The sequence below is a fragment of the Oncorhynchus mykiss genome, chromosome 15, assembly GCF_013265735.2.
Source record: "Oncorhynchus mykiss isolate Arlee chromosome 15, USDA_OmykA_1.1, whole genome shotgun sequence".
Taxonomy (NCBI): Eukaryota; Metazoa; Chordata; class Actinopteri; order Salmoniformes; family Salmonidae; genus Oncorhynchus; species Oncorhynchus mykiss.
The window spans coordinates 1,000,549-1,015,833 of NC_048579.1; the positions used below are offsets into that span (position 1 = coordinate 1,000,549).

Consider the following 15,285-nt stretch of genomic DNA (forward strand, 5'->3'; position numbering starts at 1 on the left):
CAGTTAACCCACTGTTCCTAGACCAGTTAACCCACTGTTCCTAGGCCAGTTAACCCACTGTTCCTAGACCAGTTAACCCACTGTTCCTAGACCAGTTAACCCACTGTTCCTAGACCAGTTAACCCACTGTTCCTAGACCAGTTAATCCACTGTTCCTAAACCAGTTAACTCACTGTTCCTAGACCAGTTAACTCACTGTTCCTAGACCTGTTCCTAGGCCGTCGTTGAAAATAAGAATTTCTTCTTAACGGACTTGCCTAGTTCAATAAAGGTTAAAAAAAACATTTACATGTTAGTCATTTAGCAGATGCTCTTATCCAGAGCCAATTACAGTCAGTGCATTCATCTGAAGCTAGTTGGGACAACCACATATCACAGATAGAAAGTCAATATTTGCTCAATAACATAGCTATCAGCGGAGTCCGAGCTGGAGGGAGGACGGGGGTTAAGCTCCAGTGTTGGTTGTGTGTTTTTTTTTTTTTCCAGTTGAGGTGAGAAGGATTAATTAAGATACTCTTTGAAGAGGTAGGGTTTCAGATGTTTTCAGAAGATGGACAGGGACTCTGCTGTCCTAGCTTCAGGGAGAAGATGGACAGGGACTCTGCTTTCCTAGCTTACCCCTTACTCTGCTGTCCTAGCTTCAGGGGGAAGATGGACAGGGACTCTGCTGTCCTAGCTTCAGGGGGAAGATGGACAGGGACTCTGCTGTCCTAGCTTACCCCTTACTCTGCTGTCCTAGCTTCAGTGGAAAGATGGACAGGGACTCTGCTTTCCTAGCTTCAGGGGGAAGATGGACAGGGACTCTGCTGTCCTAGCTTCAGGGGGAAGATGGACAGGGACTCTGCTGTCCTAGCTTACCCCTTACTCTGCTGTCCTAGCTTCAGTGGAAAGATGGACAGGGACTCTGCTTTCCTAGCTTCAGGGGGAAGATGGACAGGGACTCTGCTGTCCTAGCTTCAGGGGGAATATGGACAGGGACTCTGCTGTCCTAGCTTCAGGGGGAAGATGGACAGGGACTCTGCTGTCCTAGCATCAGTGGAAAGATGGACAGGGACTCTGCTGTCCTAGCTTCAGGTGGACGATGGACAGGGACTCTGCTGTCCTAGCATCAGTGGAAAGATGGACAGGGACTCTGCTGTCCTAGCTTCAGTGGAAAGATGGACAGGGACTCTGCTGTCCTAGCTTCAGGGGGAAGATGGACAGGGACTCTGCTGTCCTAGCTTCAGGGGGAAGATGGATAGGGACTCTGCTGTCCTAGCATCAGGGGGAAGATGGACAGGGACTCTGCTGTCCTAGCATCAGGGGGGAAGATGGACAGGGACTCTGCTGTCCTAGCTTACCCCTTACTCTGCTGTCCTAGCATCAGGGGGGAAGATGGACAGGGACTCTGCTGTCCTAGCTTCAGGGGGAAGATGGACAGGGACTCTGCTTTCCTAGCATCAGGGGGGAAGATGGACAGGGACTCTGCTGTCCTAGCTTCAGGGGGAAGATGGACAGGGTCTCTGCTGTCCTAGCATCAGGGGGAAGATGGACAGGGTCTCTGCTGTCCTAGCGTCAGGGGGAAGATTGACTCTGCTGTCCTAGCTTCAGGGGGAAGATGGACAGGGTCTCTGTTGTCCTAGTTTCAGGGGGAATCTGTTTCCACCATTTGGGGTGCAAGGACAGAGAAGAGCTTGGAGTGGGCTGAGCATGAACCAAGAGGGAGGGCCAAGAAACCTGAGGTGGCAGAACGGAGTGTTGGGGTTGGGGTGTAGGGTTGGAGCATAGCGTTGAAGGTAGGTAGGGACAGCTCATCTTGCTGTTCCGTAGGTAAGTACCATGCTCTTGTAATGGATGCGAGCTTCAACTGGAAGCCAGTGGACTGTGAGGAGGAGTGGGGTGACACGAGAGAACTTGGGAAGGTTGAAATCCAGGAGGGCTACAGCGTTCTGGTTTAGTTGCAGGGGTTTGATGACACAAGCGGGGGGCCCTGACAACAGCGAGTTGCAGCGAGTTGCAGTGGTCCAGAGATGACAAATGCCTGGATTAGGACCTGCACCTCTTCCTGTGTGAGGTAGGGTAGAACTCTACGGATGTTCCTCTTCCTGTGTGAGGTAGGATCGTACTCTACGGATGTTCCTCTTCCTGTGTGAGGTAGGGTAGAACTCTACGGATGTTCCTCTTCCTGTGTGAGGTAGGATCGTACTCTACGGATGTTCCTCTTCCTGTGTGAGGTAGGGTAGAACTCTACGGATGTTCCTCTTCCTGTGTGAGGTAAGGTCGTACTCTACGGACGTTCCTCTTCCTGTGTGAGGTAGGATCGTACTCTACGGATGTTCCTCTTCCTGTGTGAGGTAGGGTTGTACTCTACGGATGTTCCTCTTCCTGTGTGAGGTAGGGTCGTACTCTACGGATGTGAAGACACATGAAGACACACTGGTAACATAACATAACACTATAACACTACAACACTACAACACTATAACACTATAACACTACAACACTATAACACTACAACACTATAACACTACAACACTACACCGTAACACTGTAACACTATAAAACTACAACACGATAACATTACACTATAACACTATAATATAACACTGTAACACTATAACATAACGCTATAACACTATAACAAAACACTATAACACTATAACACTATAACTATCCAACTATAACACTATAATATAACACTATAACACTATAACACTATAACATAACACTATAACACTATAACATAACACTATAACACTATAATATAACACTATAACACTATAATATAACACTATAACACTATAATATAACACTATAATATAACACTATAATATAACACTATAACATAACACTATAACACTATAACACTATAATATAACACTATAACATAACACTATAACACTATAACATAACACTATAATATAACACTATAACATAACACTATAACACTATAATATAACACTATAACACTATAATATAACACTACAACATTACACTATAACAATATAATATAACACTGTAACACTATAACATAACACTATAACACTATAATATAACACTATAACACTATAATATAACACTATAACACTATAATATAACACTATAACACTATAATATAACACTGTAACACTACAACATTACACTATAACAATATAATATAACACTATAACACTATAATATAACACTATAACACTATAATATAACACTATAACAATATAACACTATAACATAACACTATAACAATATAATATAACACTATAACACTATAATATAACACTGTAACACTACAACATTACACTATAACAATATAATATAACACTGTAACACTATAACATAACACTATAACACTATAACACTACAACACTATAACACTACAACACTATAACACTATAACATTACACTATAACAATATAATATAACACTGTAACACTATAACATAACACTATAACACTATAACACTACAACACTATAACACTACAACACTATAACACTATAACACTACAACACTATAACACTAAAACACTATAACACTACAACATTACACTATAACAATATAATATAACACTGTAACACTATAACATAACACTATAACACTATAACATAACACTATAATATAACACTATAACAATATAACACTATAACACTATAACATAACACTATAACCCTATAATATAACACTATAACACTATAATGTAACACTATAACACTATAATATAACACTGTAACACTACAACATTACACTATAACAATATAATATAACACTGTAAAACTATAACATAACACTATAACACTATAACACTACAACACTATAACACTACAACACTATAACACTATAACATTACACTATAACAATATAATATAACACTGTAACACTATAACATAACACTATAACACTATAACACTACAACATTATAACACTAAATACTATAACACTACAACATTACACTATAACAATATAATATAACACTGTAACACTATAACATAACACTATAACACTATAACATAACACTATAATATAACAATATAACACTATAACACTATAACATAACACTATAACCCTATAATATAACACTATAACACTATAATGTAACACTATAACACTATAATATAACACTGTAACACTACAACATTACACTATAACAATATAATATAACACTGTAACACTATAACATAACACTATAACACTATAACATAACACTATAATATACCACTATAACATAACACTATAACACTATAACATAACACTATAATATAGCACTATAACATAACACTATAACACTATAACACTATAACATAACACTGTAACACTATAACACTATAACATAACACTGTAACACTATAACACTATAATATAACACTATAACACTATAACATAACACTATAACACTATAACATAACACTATAACACTACAACACTACAACACTATAACACTATAACACTATAACACCATTACACTTTAACACTATAACACTATAATATAACACTATAACACTATAACATTACACTACAACACTACAACACTACAACACTACAACACTATAACACTATAACACTATAACACCATTACACTACAACACTACAACACTACAACACTACAACACTATAACACTATAACACTATAACACCATTACACTATAACACTATAACACTATAACACTATAACACCATTACAATACAACACTACAACACTACAACACTACAACACTGCAACACTATAACACTATAACACTATAACACCATTACACTATAACACTATAACAATATAACACTATAACATAACACTATAACACTATAATATAACACTATAACACTATAACAATATAACACTATAACATAACAATATAACACTATAACATAACACTATAACACTATAACAATATAACACTATAACACTATAACACTATAACACTATAACAATATAACACTATAACACTATAACACTATAACAATATAACACTATAACATAACAATATAACACTATAACATAACACTATAACACTATAACACTACAACACTATAACATAACACGTTAACACTATGGCATGAATATATAACACTATAATACTAGAACACTATAAGACTATAACACTACAACACTATAACACTATAACATAACATGTTAACACTATGGCATGAATATATAACACTATAATACTAGAACACTATAAGACTATAACACTTCATTCTATAGCGAGACTCCTGATCTAATATAATTTCCCCTCAACTGTCCTCAGAGTTAATATCAGCTCCCCTCAACAGCCCTCAGAGTTAATATCAGCTCCCCTCAACAGCCCTCAGAGTTAATATCAGCTCCCCTCAACTGCCCTCAGAGTTAATATCAGCTCCCCTCAACAGCCCTCAGAGTTAATATCAGCTCCCCTCAACAGCCCTCAGAGTTAATATCAGCTCCCCTCAACAGCCCTCAGAGTTAATATCAGCTCCCCTCAACAGCCCTCAGAGTTAATATCAGCTCCCCTCAACTGCCCTCAGAGCAAATATTAGCCTGCGCAGAGAAGCACCACATTAAACTTCACTTAACTTTCTAGAGTTTTCCCCATTAGTTATCACTATCAATGTTTACATTTACTGTGAGAATTGTGGTTGAATCAAAGCAATATTAGCAGACCGGAAATTTGCTCAGTGCCGAAAAAAATGAGAGGGAACATTGGTGATGAGTACAATTTGTTTTCTTTATCTGCTGTGGTCTAGTACTGTGTTTTGCTAGCTAGGACCATCTACTTTAAGTGTTGCCTGTTCCCCCAATGTCCTACTTAGTGTGTGAACTGCTGACTGATCATAATTTGCAGTTAGTTGTTGACACATCACCCAGGATTAAAGAGCAGGGCAATTTGTTATTATTGTTGTGTTGGTAATCAGGATCAAGGGGCAGGGCAATGTGTTACTGTTGTTGTGTTGGTAATCAGAGGCTGTATTGGAGGGGAAGTGGTTTCACCTCTCCTAGGCAATCAGTAATTAGTACAGGGAGGTGTGCTCTCCACCTCTGCTAGACAATTAGGAATTATTTTTAGTACTTCAGTCTCCCCTGGTTTCTCAGCGGTGGTCGTGTCAGCAAAACTAAGACCGTCTTCGAGGAAGGTTCCACACCACTCTCTCACTTGAGTATCTTACCTAGTTATTTTCTGATTATCTCATTTTGCTCTTTTGTAGCTTTGTCAACTCTGTGTGTTTTCTAAACCTGTTCACTCTTCTCCCTGTAAGCTTTACAGATGCTCCCCACCCCTTGGCTGCAACTCTTCTAATTTAGACCTGGTGCACAACCCTTTTGGGAACTGCCCTTCAGACCTTTGACTTTTTGGCCCTGATGGAGACATGGATCACCCCAGAGAACACTGCTACTTCAGCTGCTCTCTCTTCACCTCACTATGTTTCTCTCATAGTCTGAGAGCATCTGGTTGTCACGGTGATGGCACAGGGCTACTCATTTCTCCTAAGTGGAGATGACCTCTTTTCTGGCTGTGACATGCTGTCACTGTCACTTGTCCACTCAAACTTAACATTATTGTCATCTATCTCCCACCAGGTGCCCTTGGAGAGTTCCACAATGACCTTGACACCTTGGAGAGGTGACGATGGCTCACCGCTCTTAGTACTCGGTGACTTCAACCGCTCTTAGTACTCGGTGACTTCAACCTCCCGATGTCTGCCTTTGCTAAATTTCTTTGCAACTGTCTTTTCCCCTCCTTTCCTCTTGACCTCACCCTTTCCCAGAAGCCTCCAACTCACAAGGACTTCCTCTTTACTAGAGGTCTACTAATCTAACTGCAACCCCCCCCCCCCCCCCCCCAGGCTCCTGAGTGGTGCAGCGGTCTAAGCACTGCATCTCAGTGCAAGAAGTGTCACAACAGTCCCTGGTTCGAATCCAGGCTGTATCACATCCAGCTGTGATTGGGATTCCAATAGGGCGGCGCACGTTTGGCCACAGTAGGCAGTCATAGTAAATAAGAATTTGTTCTTAACTGACTTGCCTACTTAAATAACTACTTTGTTTCCTTTTCTCCAACCCTTAGCCCCTAACCAGATGCTCGAGCGACGTCGCAATCTTTGCTCGCTCTCCCACTACTCTATCCTCTTCTATCCTATGATCTCTGCCTTCTGATAAATTCTTCTCCCTCCTGTCTCCTGATTTTTGCCTCTTTGACTCAACTCCTTTCCTCCTGGCCAGCTCGGCCCTCCCCTCCTGCTCCGTGGCTGAGTGAGGTTGATGACATCCGCTCCTCATTCACTTAGCCTATTGGGACCAGTGGACTCTACACCACCTCTTTCTCCCCTCTCTCCAGATGAAGTCCTGCAACTAGTGAGGTCTGGCCATACAACAACCTGCCAGCTCGACCCCATCCCCTCCTCTGTTCTCCAGACCATCTCTGGAGGCCTTCTCCCTTTTTTCTCCCATCAACTCTTCCCTGGCTGCGTCAACTCATCTGACGTCAAACTATAGACCTGTGTCCCTCTTCTTTCTCCTCTGTTCTCATCCTCCTAGATCTATCCGCTGCCTTCGACACCGTGGACCATTAGATCCTCCTCTCCACCATCTCAGGGCTGGGAGTCTCAGGCTCTATCAGATCCTCCTCTCCACCCTCTCAGGGCTGGGAGTCTCAGGCTCTATCAGATCCTCCTCTCCAGCCTCTCAGGGCTGGGCGTCTCAGGCTCTATTAGATCCTTCTCTCCACCCTCTCAGGGATGGGCACAGTGTTGCCCTCCCAGAGTACAAAGAACCTTGTTGTGACCCTGGACAACACCCTGTTCTCTGCAAACATCAAAGCAGTGACCCACTCCTGCAGGTTCAGGCTCTACAACATCCGTAGAGTACGACCCTACCTCACACAGGAAGCGGTACAGGTCCTAATCCAGGCACTCGTCATGTCCCGTCTGGACTACTGCCATCAAACCCCTGCAACTAATCCAGAACGCTGCAGCCCTCCTGGCTTTCAACCTTCCCAAGTTCTCCAACGTCACCCCGCTCTTCCGCACACCAAGAGGAACTGTCCCTCCCTACCTTCAGGCTATGCTCAAACCCAACACCCGAACACTCAGTTCTGCCACCTCTGGTCTCTTGGCCCCCTACGGGAGGGCAGGTCCTGCTCGGCCCAGTCCAAACTCTTCTCGGTTCTCGCACCCCTGCAGTTAGGACATCAGAGTCCCTGCCCATCTTCTGAAAGCATCATAATTAATCCCTCACCTCGACCTCACCTTAACCCCCCCCCCCCCCCGGTATGTTCTGGACTGGGAGACCGTGAAGAGAGCTCTGGTGGCTTGTCTTGTGGGGTATGCATGGGTGTCTGAGCTGTGTGCTAGTAGTTTAAACAGACAGCTTCATGCATTCAACATGTCAATACTTCTCAAAAATACAAGTAGTGATGAAGTCAATCTCTAAGGTGAAAAGTTGCAGTCTAACAAGATGCTCCCACAATCTCTGATAATGTGAAAAGTTGCAGTCTAACAAGATGCTCCCACAATCTTTCTATTATACATTTTCTCAGCCAATCATCAGTCAATTGTTTTAAGTGTCACACATGTTGAATGTCCTTCCCTATAACTGTGCTGAAAATCTATTAATTTGATTTAAAAAACAAACAAATTGTTTACTAATTGTTGGTAACAGTGAATAGTCTGCTGTTTGAGTCAGCATCAAGGGTGCTTTGATATTCTTGGGAATGACTTTTGATTCCCTCCAAATAGGAGTGGCAATATAGTCTGCTATCTTCCAAGCTGTCAGACCCCGGTGTCATGTCATTTCTGATAGACCTCTTCCACACTCACTTTATAATGGTTGTCTTTCATAATCCGGTCAGTTATGCATGGATGTGTTGGTTCAGAATTAGTTGTTGGCATTTGCTTGCTTGTCTTGCCAATGAAAAAGTCATTTTGTGACGAATGAGCCATCTGATTCAATGAATGATGGAGCTGCTTTGTTTGCCCAAGGTTTCATTGGCGGTGCTTTTTACTATCATTCTCTTTGTAATTTATCTTTGTTTCATAGTGTTTCTTCTTTTTGCTTAGTCACATGATTTCTAAATTTGCAGTATGTATGACGATCAGCTGTGTAGCCTTATTTGCCATTCCTTTTGCCTCATCCCTCTCAAACATGTTTCAATTCCTCATTAATCCACGGGGATTTTTAAAAAAAAATCACGGTCATTTTCTTAATGGGTTTATGCTTATTAGTAACTTCAAGAAGCAATTTCATAAATGTGTCAAGTATGGTGTCTGGTTGCTCCTCATTACAGACCAGCAAATATTCTTTACATCTTCAACTTAGGAATCACTACAACACCTCTTATACGCTTGCTGTTTGGGGTTTTAGGCCGGGTTTCTGTATAAGCACTTTGTGACATCTGCTTATGTAAAAAGGGCTTTATAAAAATATATATTTGATACATTAGGCCCAGCCTTTAGAACTTTGGTTTTCTAGATATGATGGGTATGATATTATAATCACTACATCCTATGGATCTGGATACTACTTGTCTTGCCCGACTCATGCCTCTCCCTTGAGATGAATGAGCTAGCCAAGGTTACCCCAGCTTCAGGCCTATTACCTACGGATGTTGCCGTTCCAGCCCGGTCCCAATTCTAGTGACCTGCTGGTACCAACCGCACCACTGGTTTTACACTCTGCAGCCGACAGCTGGGGCGGGAGAAACCTTTATTAAAAAACCACTCAGCAAGATGTCTAGCTCGGGGGTAGGGCGACCCATAGTTCATCAGGCTCTAGACTGTTTCCCCTCGGCAACGGTTATCATTAAATAAATATTAGTTTGACACCTACGGGTACCCATCACCCACCCTTCATCTGTGGACCTGGAGTTACTCAACGTAATGGGACCTAGTGTCCTACAAAAACAAGAAGGTATCGTTACCGTGTCAGCCTTAGCGTAACATCCTAAAACATTCCTACGTTTCCCATTGGTAGAAAGACAGAGGAACCCTCTAGTTCGGTCAGCCTGACTGGTTAGGGTCAACAAGATTTTTCTGGGGGAAATCCACTTTTCTTTTTGTTATTCAAGCAAAGCCCTTTACACTTTACTGTCTCTCCTAGAGGAAATGTGTTCGTCCTAAAGAAGAATACGAAAGAAGAAGAATACGAAAGATATGTCCCTCTATGGGTAAAGAGCCTCTGATGTCTCAGAAGAATTCAGAAGACTTCAACACACAATGTTCCAAAAGTTGAATGAAAAAACAACAGTAGAAATAATAACAAAAAAGCTCCTCTAAGCAAAACGACCATTCTAACCGTTAAACAATTACTTATATACTGTCAATGAATCAATGAATCAATCAATCAAATGTATTTATAAAGGCCTTTTTCCATCAGCTGATATCTCAAAGTGCTGTACAGAAAACCCAGCCTAAAACCCCAAACAGCAAGCAATGCAGGTGTAGAAGCACGGTGGCTAGGAAAAAACTCCCTAGAAAGGCCAGAACCTAGGAAGAAACCTAGAGAGGAACCAGGCTCTGAGGGGTGGCCAGTCCTCTTCTGGCTGTGCCGGGTGGATATTATAACAGAACATGGCCAAGATGTTCAAACGTTCATAGATGACCAGCAGGGTCAGATAATAATAATCACAGTGGTTGCAGAGGGTGCAACAGGTCAGCACCTCAGGAGTAAATGTCAGTTGGCTTTTCATAGTCGATCATTCAGAGTTAGAGACAGCAGGTGCGGTAGAGAGAGTTGAAAACAGCAGGTCTGGGACAGGTAGCATGCCCGGTGAACAGGTCAGGGTTCCATAGCCGCAGGCAGAACAGTTGAAACTGGAGCAGCAGCACGACCATGTGGACTGGGGACAACAAGGAGTCATCATGCCAGGTAGTCCTAAGACTTGGTCCCAGGGCTCAGGTACTCCGGGAGGGAGAGGGAGAGAATTAGAGTGAGCATACTTCATTTCACACAAGACACCGGATAAGACAGGAGAAATACTCCAGACATAACAAACTGACCCTAGACCCCTGTCATATTCCCCTACACAACTCCTCCCTCAAAACCGGTTACATCTGGTCCATACTGGACACCCCCTCCCCAAACCCCCAGTCCTTGTTGCTCACGTTATCTTCCAGAAGGACGTCAAAGAAGGAGGTTGGTAGAAGTTCATGTTTAATCACACTTCTCTCTGCCTCTGTTCTGGTAATTCCCCTGGCTCCACCTTTGACTCTGCTGATGCTGGTGTCGAAGGCGAAGGTCCTGTTTTACTTTCACAACGACTTCCTGCCTTTATGGCTTCCTGCTCCCTCTGATCCAGAATCAGCTGTATAGACCTCCGAATACAACAGGTGTAGGTAGACCTTACAGTGAAATGCTTACTTTCAAGCCCTTAAACAACAATGCAGTTAAATGAAAATACACCCCAAAAAAAGTAAGCGATAAGAATAACAACTTATTGAAGAGCAGCATTAAATAACAATAGCGGGGAGAAATGCAAATAGTCTGGGTAGCCGTTTGATTAGCTGTTCAGGAGTCTTATGGCTTGGGGGTAGAAGCTGTTCTGGAGCCTCTTGGACCTAGACTTTCTTGCTGTGCGGTAGCAGAGAGAACAGTCTATGACTAGGGTGGCTGGTGTCTTTGACAATTTTTAGGGCCTTCCTCTGACACCGCCTGGTATAGAGGTCCTGGATGGCAGGAAGCTTGGCCCCGGTGATGTACTGGGCTGTACGCACTACCCTCTGTAGTGCCTTGCGGTCGGAGGCCGAGCAATTGCCATACCAGGCGGTGATGCAACCTGTCAGGGTACTCTCGATGTTGCAGCTGTAGAACCTTTTGAGGAGCTGAGGACCAATGGCAAATCTTTTCAGTTTCCTGAGGGGGAATAGGTTTTGTCGTGCCCTCTTCATGACTGTCTTGGTGTGCTCAGCAGGAGTGAGGGTTACATCCAAACCTCGGGTCACCACATTCTTTAGGGCAGATTTCTTTAGCATTAGTAAAGATGTGATCAATATGTGGATGATGTCGTTATTGTGTTGTTTGTAACTACCCTGGTAGGTTGACTGATAACCTGAACCAGGTTGCAGGAACTGGTTACAGTTGGAAGATTTTTCGTTGAGTTGGCAGCTTGATGAAAGCCAGTCAATATTTAAATCACCCAGAAAATATACTTCTCTGTTTATATCACAAACATTATCAAGCATTTCACACATATTATCCAGATACTGACTGTTAGCACTAGCTAGCTGTCTTTTGTGATATGTGGTTGTGTTGACTTGTATTTCCGTCAGCTTCAACTGTCTAATTCTAGTGCTTGTTTTTCTTTGTTGTGCTAGTCCATAATGTGTGTTCTCCCTCCTTCCTAGGAGAGAAGCCGTATATCTGTGAGATCTGTGGGAAGAGTTTCACCAGTCGTCCCAACATGAAGCGTCACCGCCGGACCCATACGGGGGAGAAGCCGTACCCTTGCGAGGTGTGTGGTCAGAGGTTCCGTTTCTCCAACATGCTCAAAGCGCACAAGGAGAAGTGCATCCGGGTCAGCAACCCCATGGTAACTGACAACAACGACTCGCTGGGTGTCGACCCCCCCTCCCCAACTGTTTCTGCGGACCCTGCTGCGATTGGTCAGGTGGTTTTAGGGGCGGTGCTCCCGGGGGCAATGCACCACCATGCCACGCCCCTCTCCCTCCCCCTGATCCACTCCCTGGGGGGGCTGCCCCACACCCCCGCCCCCCACCTTCCCCTTTTCCACCCTTCTTCTCTGTCAGGATGGGCTCCAACATCTAGCTAACGCACTCCGCTCTGCTAACAGACCAGACCGCTAGCATCCATCTACTCTACAACACTCTGCTAACAGACTGCTAGCATCCATCTACTCCACAATGCTCTGCTAACAGACTGCTAGCATCCATCTACTCTACAACGCTCTGCTAACAGACTGCTAGCATCCATCTACTCCACAACACTCTGCTAACAGACTGCTGGCATCCATCTACTCTACAACACTCTGCTAACAGACCGCTAGCATCCATCTACTCTACAACACTCTGCTAACAGACCGCTAGCATCCATCTACTCTACAACACTCTGCTAACAGACTGCTAGCATCCATCTATACAACACTCTGCTAACAGACTGCTAGCATCCATCTACTCTACAACACTCTGCTTACAGACTGCTAGCATCCATCTACTCTACAACACTCTGCTTACAGACTGCTAGCATCCAGTCAGCCAACCCCCCCGCCCCCCCTCCCTGGACCCCCTGAAGTACTCAGACTATCTATGAGAGGAGGGGGATTTACAGGAGCAGAGCGAGACATGGATGGAAGTAGGATTCCTTCATATAACCACATCTCAGCCTGAAGACCAAGGCAGCTTAACTCGGCTCTGGTCTCTGTGTGGATTCTGCAGTCTGAAGAACAAGGCATCTTTACTCGGCTCTGGTCTCTGTGTGGATTCTGCAGTCTGAAGAACAAGGCATCTTTACTCGGCCCTGGTCTCTGTGTGGATTCTGTGGTCTGAAGAACAAGGCATCTTTACTCGGCCCTGGTCTCTGTGTGGATTCTGCAGTCTGAAGAACAAGGCATCTTTACTCGGCCCTGGTCTCTGTGTGGATTCTGCAGTCTGAAGAGGTGAAGGATCATACAGAAGCTTCTTGTAACATAAACAGTATAAATGCATACACCTACCATGTGGAAATGTTTTTACCGTGTGGAATAGTTCACCTCTGCCCTAGCCGTTGAGAGTTCAGAGGGACATGTAAAATGACAACATACATTACATCTGTCGTTTCATTGTTTTCATTCTGCTTACCACAAAGCCACACCCTTTAATAAGACCATGCTTGTAGCACAATGTAACATTGGTCAGATTAACACCTCCTCAGACAAACTAGTTACTGGTGAGATTAATGACCCCTTCTCATATTAACTAGCTATTTACTGGGTTGATTCTGGGGCCTAAACTCCTCCCCTAGTTGGTCTGTGTGGAAGGAGTTCTCTACATAAGGTTATATGTGGAATGATTTCTGTCTGACAGAAGGTTCTAGGTGTTCTGTGTGGAATTAGTTCTCTACAAAAGGTTCTAGGTGTTCTGTGTACAGTGAGTTCTCTCTGAAAGTTTACCTCTCTGTCCTAACAGAGGTATATGGTGCCAGACGTCTCATGCAGAGCCCTGTCTCTCTCTTCTCCTGATCCTCATCCTCCTCTCCCCTACCCTTCTCTCTCCTCCCCTCCTCTATCGTCATCCTCCTCTCTCCCCCCATCTTCAGACGTCTCCTGCAGAGCCCTGTCTCTCTCTTCTCCTGATCCTCATCCTGCTCTCCCCTACCCTTCTCTCTCCTCCCCTCCTCTCTTCTCATCCTCCTCTCCCCTCTCTCTTTCCCTCCTCTTCAGACGTCTCCAGCAGTGCCCTGTCTCTCTCCTGTCCTCACCAGACATTGCCTACAGAGCCCTCTCTCCTCCCTTCTCATTCTCCTCTCCCCTCTCTCTTTCCCTCCTCTTCAGACATCTCCAGCAGTGCCCTGTCTCTCTCCTGTCCTCACCAGACATTGCCTACAGAGCCCTCTCTCCTCCCTTCTCATCCTCCTCTCCCCTCTCTCTTTCCCTCCTCTTCAGACATCTCCAGCAGTGCCCTGTCTCTCCTCTCCTCACCCTCTATCCTCCTCTCCCTGTTCTCACAGTGAGGAGTCCATTCCTCACAGTGAATAGACTCTATTAGCCAAGCCATCAGAACAGAACAGACCAACAGGATAGAACCATCATTCTCTTAGCCACCTGAAGATGAAGCAAACTGTTCTTCTGATCTGTCTCTTAAAACACGTATCTGGCATCGCAATAACCAACTCCCGTGAGCTCACTTGCTAGTGAGATTATTATAAAGCCTCTAAAATCAATCCTGCATCTTATTTTGAACCTTAGTGTTATTTAAGATGTACTCTTTTTGTGTGTTAAATGTTAAAATTGTGACAGTTTGTGTAATTTGTGTGTGGCAACATTATGCCATTATGTAAGGTGTTTTAGAAGGTTATGACTAGATAGTCACGTTGGAAAGGTTATGACTAGATAGTCACGTTGGAAAGGTTATGACTAGATAGTCACGTTGGAAAGGTTATGACTAGATAGTCACGTTGGAAAGGTTATGACTAGATAGTCACGTTGGAAAGGTTATGACTAGATAGTCACGTTGGAAAGGTTATGACTAGATAGTCACGTTGGAAAGGTTATGACTAGACAGTCAATTTTGCAGTGCACAGGAGAATGCAGTAAATTGAGTGTGTGTGTAACTACCCGAGATGGATGAGTAAAGGTTGTGTAAAACAGTGAATCTGACCCTGAATAGATGAACAATCACCCAATCAGCTTGAGTTT

At 43.5% G+C, this 15,285-nt stretch overlaps 1 protein-coding gene across 2 annotated transcripts in view; it reads left to right on the top strand.

Annotated features, from left to right (window-relative positions):
* Positions 1-14,185, top strand: part of zbtb47b (zinc finger and BTB domain containing 47b) — a 143,526-nt gene extending 129,341 nt beyond the window's left edge. For both annotated transcript variants that reach the window (XM_036945624.1, XM_036945625.1), the window contains exon 7: positions 12,281-14,185. In XM_036945624.1, coding sequence (XP_036801519.1) covers positions 12,281-12,705 — 425 coding nt within the window. In that variant the 3' untranslated portion in view covers positions 12,706-14,185. The remainder of the gene's footprint in view (positions 1-12,280) is intronic.
* Positions 14,186-15,285: the final 1,100 nt, after the last annotated feature.